General features: G+C 35.4%; 1 protein-coding gene across 1 annotated transcript in view; it reads left to right on the plus strand.

Moving 5' to 3' along the window:
• The window catches only part of LOC107595167 (A disintegrin and metalloproteinase with thrombospondin motifs 14-like), a 65,495-nt gene that overhangs the window by 20,503 nt on the left and 39,055 nt on the right, over positions 1-5,937 (plus strand). Inside the window, 1 exon segment of the mRNA XM_016285508.1 lies at positions 1,870-2,068. Coding sequence (XP_016140994.1) covers positions 1,870-2,068 — 199 coding nt within the window.

Below are 5,937 nucleotides of genomic sequence, written 5' to 3' on the forward strand. Positions count from 1 at the left end.
GAACTAAAATAAGATTTAACTTGATGGACTAAAATGACTAAAACTAAAACCGAAATAAAATTAATAAAAAAAAACATATTGACATATAAAAAAATAAAATTAAAAAAAGGCAAACATAAAAACCAATAAAAAATATTAATAAAAACTATAATAGTAGCTCTGTTACACTAAATTAACACTGGTGCACAAAAATATTGGGTAAAATAATAAAATCAATTTGTAATATTTTTAAGGGGAGACACTGCAGGCAGAAGCACTGTTTTTTCATGCACCTGTCAGTTTTGAGATTTTGGGCTTTTTGGCTTTTCATAAAGTGTTTTTTCAGACTAGTGGAAAGAAAACATCCAAAAGACACTGTTAAGTGTTTCTTTTATAGCACTTTATCTATTTGTGTCAATAGATTTTAATTACAATACATATTTTAAAGGCCGTTTTCTCTAAATTAGTTTTTTCTCCTACACCGAGCCATAAATCTCCACTTCAGTAGCACTTACACACACCAAACTTTACATTTTTATCCCTGTCTATATTCTGAAGGTTTTTACAGAGGGATGTAATGTTCATATATAATTTGCTTGATTATATACATTTTATTCCCCCCAAAATTGTGACAAAAAGAGATACCCAAAATTCCCTCTGTAAAAACATTTGCCTCTAATATGTCAAAAAACAAGATTTTTGAAACTGACTTCATCCAGTGTTCAGATTTTTGTAGTAGAAATATATGCAAATTAGCGCATATTTCATTAAATGATGCCTCATTTGCATATTTAAACATAACATTTTAGAAAACTTGTTATACAAAACATTTTGCAATTATCAATGTAATCAATCAGCTGGGTAAGTAAGGCCCAAAAATTGTGAAAATATATTGTTTTCTGGCTGTTCAAAGTATTTTCTGAATTATGTGACAAAAAGAGATACCCAGAATTCCCTCTGAAAAACATTTGACTCTACTATGTAAAAAAAAAATTCTTTCAATAAACAAGATTTTTGAAACTGACTTCATCCAGTGTTCAGATTTTTGTAGTAGAAATATATGCAAATTAGCGCATATTTCATTAAATGATGCCTCATTTGCATATTTAAACATAACATTTTAGAAAACTTGTTATACAAAACATTTTGCAATTATCAATGTAATCAATCAGCTGGGTAAGTAAGGTGATAACTATTAGTTAATATTTTTACCCTATTCACCTGCAGTGTCGTGTTCAGATTTTTGTAGTAGAAATATATGCAAATTAGCGCATATTTCATTAAATAATGCCTCATTTGCATATTTAAACACAACATTTTAGAAAACTTGTAATACAAAAAATTTTGCAATTATCAATGTAATCAATCAGCTGGGTAAGTAAGGTGATAATTAGTAGTTAATTTTTTTTTACCCTATTCACCTGCAGTGTCTCGCCTTAAAGCCAAAGCAAATCAATGCTAGAAACTTTATACTGACCAGCAGTTTCTTCTGCTTGTGTGCACTTCCCTTGTTCTGAAATGCAAAATTCATGCTCTTTTACACTTTGAAACAACATTTAATGTTTCATGTCTACATTCATTATGAATAATGTGCCTTGTGATGCTTCACTCTTTTGTCTGTGGAGACGCCAGATGACAAACCCTCACACTCAATGGGTAACACTCCTGAAATAAAGCAGAAATCCATGTTATATACTTAACGTTTACTAACACTTAAGAGCAGACAGATTTCTATTTGTTTCTGTTGACTAACTTTTCTGTAGTCAGGACTCATATTTTGGGGAAACATGCGGCTGTGAATGTGTCTCATCTGTTGCATACAGCAGTTTTTTCATGCATTACTACAGCAGAAACCCATTGTTTGCATTGCAGTAAATCTCTCGTGTTTTCAGTCACAGACTTTGGAATCGCCGAGCTGCCCAACGCTCTCAATGTGCTGGAGGAGAAACTGTCAGAGACGGAGCGCAAACGCAGACACGCCAAGAAAGACAACTACAGCATCGAGGTGCTGCTCGCCGTGGACGACTCGGTCGTGCGCTTCCACGGCAAAGAGCACGTGCAGAACTACGTCTTGACGCTGATGAACATCGTAAGTGACTGATTTAGAATCAGAATCAGAAAGAGCTTTGTGTGTTTACACACACAAGGAATTCGTCTTGGTGTCAGGAGCTTCCAGTACAGAAAGTACAAACATAGTGCAGCCATACAGTACATATAATTAAAGGGGTGGCTGATTGCGATTTCACTTTTTTAACGATAGCTAGTGTGTAATGTTGCTGTGTGAGCATAAACAATATCTGCAAAGTTACGACGCTGAAAGTTCAATGCAAATGGAGATATCGTCTTTTACAATTTTGGCAGTTTAATGCCTACAAAAACAGCTCGTAAGGACTACAACAAGTTACTTCCCGGGTTTGTGACATCACAAACCCTGATAAACCCCGCCCCCGGGAACACACAACAAAGGGGGCGTGGCCACATTGCGCGGCTTTAGAGAAGAGGAAGAGTTGTTGCCATGCTGACAAAACTACGGCTGCACGAAAACATCTATTCATATATGAATCGTGTTTCTGTCTTCTAACGATTCTACACTGAAAAAAAATTATTCATTGAATTTACATAAAAAAAGACGAGCACTAGAGGCAGTTTAGCCAATCACAGCACACTAGGCCAGCTGACCAATCAGAGCCCATCGCCTATTTCTGAGGGAGGGGCTTCATAAAAGCAGGAAATCATCAGCGCGTTTATAGGAGAAGGGACAGAGCGGTGTAGAATAACGGTAAATTATGTGAAAAATAGAATTTTAATTTTTAAAACAGTGTTAGAATGCACCCCATAAACACAATCAAGCCTAGAAAAAAAGTCAAACACACCTTTAAGGTAATAAAAACACAATAATAATAAAGACAATAGATTAGACAAATTATAAATAACAATAGTAATAAAAATATAGAGAAAAAAAATGTCCATGGACAGAATTGTGAATTCTATACAGATGAAGGTTTGATGAGTTATTTACAGATGTACAGTACTGAGGTGTGTTATGCATGTGTTGTTCAGGCTGAAGATGAAAAACGGTTCTTGTGTCTGGCTGTTCTGGTGCTCAATGCTCTGTAGCGCCAGCCAGAGGGCAACAGTTCAAAGAGAGAGTGGGCTGGGTGTGATTTTCTTAGCCCCTTTCCTCACTCTGGAGGGGCACCGATAATCCTCTCAGCAGTCCTGACTGTCCGCTGTAGTCTCTTGATGTCTGATTTGGTAGTTGAACCAAACCAGGACACAGGACAGACTCAATGATGGCAGAGTAGAAAAAATGCACTGTAATTCCCCTTTTTCTGCTCGATTAGTTTGGTTCTCAAAGCAAATTTGCACACAACATCTCACACGCCAGCTTAAAGGAACCCTGTCGTGACTCTGTGCCCACGGTTCACTGTTCTTGACCCCGCAGCACACCTCTCAAGCGCTGCGTCTGCGGGAGGATTACTAGAGAGAGAACCAGAGAAAACACCACGTCCCACCAGGTCCTGCCATCTTAATCTGTTTACGCTCGCCAATCCCTCCAGTCAGATTTTCACAGGGAGCCAGTTTCACTCCGTTACTGTTACCGTTAGGACCGCGGCGGTGGGCTGATCCACACACTAGACCGCTGACTGACCTGATGGAGACCAGGGGTCATGAGTCCAACACAGACGGCCTGAAAACACTCACACACGCACACGCACACACACACACACACACACACACACGCACGCGCAGACATGCGCGCACACACACGCGCGCTTGCACGTACACGCACACATGCACACACACACACACACACTCTCTCTCTCTCTCTCTCTCTGTATATATATATATATATATATATATATACACACATTAAATACAGTTATAAATACATAATATATTTATAAATATAGACATTCCATATATTCTTGTGTCGTGGACAATGTTCCCAAAGGGAGGTTTTTAACATTCTGCTTGCTTCTAGTGACAGTTTTGTCCTCAAATTGTAGCTAAACACACACATTCATAGAGTCTCTGGAGTGTTAGTTTTTGCACTCAGCCAGTGTTTGCTTGTTCAGAGCAGGATTTAGACATTTAATGAAGTTTTAGACCTTTTCATGTGGTAACACTTACAATAAGCTCTCATTTATGAATGCATTAATGAACTAACAAAGGTAAATATGTGCTTTTTACAGCGTTTATAAATATTTGTTTCTGTTAGTTAATAAAAATGCAGTTCTTTATTGTTTGTTTATGTTAGTTCACAATGCATTAACTAATAATAGATATAACATTTGATTTTAAAAAAGTGCATAAGTAAATGTAGAAATTAACATTAAAATAAGATTAACAAATGCTATAGAACTATAGTTCATTGTTCATATCTAATGTTAATAAATGAGACCTTTGTGTAAAGTTAGGTATTTTTACCTGTTATAGTTAACTAAAACTAAAAGGAAACATATTTTCATTTAGATTAACTCGATAAAATAAAATTACTGAAAATAAAATAAAATAGGTTACACTTTATTTTAAGGTGTCTTTGTTACAGTGTAATTATATATTTAAGTACTGAGTAATATTAATTAACTAGATGTACTTACTATATGGTTAGGGTTAGGATTAGGGATTGCCTTAGGGTTACTTGCATGCAATTATGCATAATTAATTGTTATTATAATAGTAAGTACATGTAACATGTGTAACAAGGATACCTTAAAATAAAGTGTTACCAAATACTAAAGCTTAAAAATGAATATAAACACAGAAAGTAAAAAATAAAAACTAATTCAAATGATTGAATATGTATATATTATCTGTGTGACCCTGGAGCACAAGTCTTAAGTGTAAATTTTGTGAAATTGAGATTTATGCATCACCTGAAAGCTGAATAAATAGCTTTCCATTGATGTATGGTTTGTTAGAATAGGACAATATTTGGTCGAGATACAACTATTTGAAAATCTGGAATCTGAGGGTGCAAAAAAAATCTAAATATTGAGAAAATCATCTTTAAAGTTGTTCAAATGAAGTTCTTAGCAATGCATATTACTAATCAAACATTAAGTTTTGATATATTTGCGGTAGGAAATTTACAAAATATCTTCATGGAACATGATCTTTACTTAATATCCTAATGATTTTTGGCATAAAAGAAAAATCGATAATTGTGACCCATACAATGTATTGTTGGCTATTGCTACAAATATCCCCCAGCGACTTAACACTGCTTTTGTGCTGCAGGGACACATATAATATTGTAATGATCATAATCTGAACCCTAACTGTAAGTAAATGGCCTGTTTGGTGTTGTTTTGTCAGTAAAGCGCGTGTGGTTTGTGTTTCAGAGTCGTGGGTGGAGAAGCCGTGTTACGGGAAACCGTTAGAGGAGCATCTGACTCTGAGCGGCAGAGAAATCGCTTTCCCCATCGAAGCGTGTGTGACCGTGCTGCTGGACTGCGGCCTACAGGAGGAGGTGAACATTCACTGTCACTATAGCATACGATACACTGACTTACATATCAAATATATAGAGCTATATACATTTCTTTGACAGTTTTACACTATTCTGCATCTGTTTCCACCAGTGTTCATTTTGATTTAGTTTTAGTCATATTTTAGTCATCTGAATTGTTTTTAGTTTTATTCGACTAAATCTACAGTAAATTTAGTCGGCTGAAATCTAATGGGTTTAGTTACAGTGCATTTATTAAGCATTTCTCTAAAACTCATTATATAGGTTTGATATTAAGGTTTTATCATGATAGACACTGATTTAACTGCGGTGACACACAACAAGCCTTTATGATAAAATTAAATAAAACCACTTCTCGTAAAGAACAAGAACATGGTCTTCTTTTTAATGAAATACCAATGGTTATATCGGCTAATTATGCATTCTTTATAGCAACTTGTTTACCATATTCTTCATTCTTTCAAGCAGACATATTTATTTCT

This window comes from Sinocyclocheilus grahami, unplaced genomic scaffold, assembly GCF_001515645.1.
Source record: "Sinocyclocheilus grahami isolate Dianchi unplaced genomic scaffold, SAMN03320097.WGS_v1.1 scaffold198.1, whole genome shotgun sequence".
NCBI classification, from domain to species: Eukaryota; Metazoa; Chordata; class Actinopteri; order Cypriniformes; family Cyprinidae; genus Sinocyclocheilus; species Sinocyclocheilus grahami.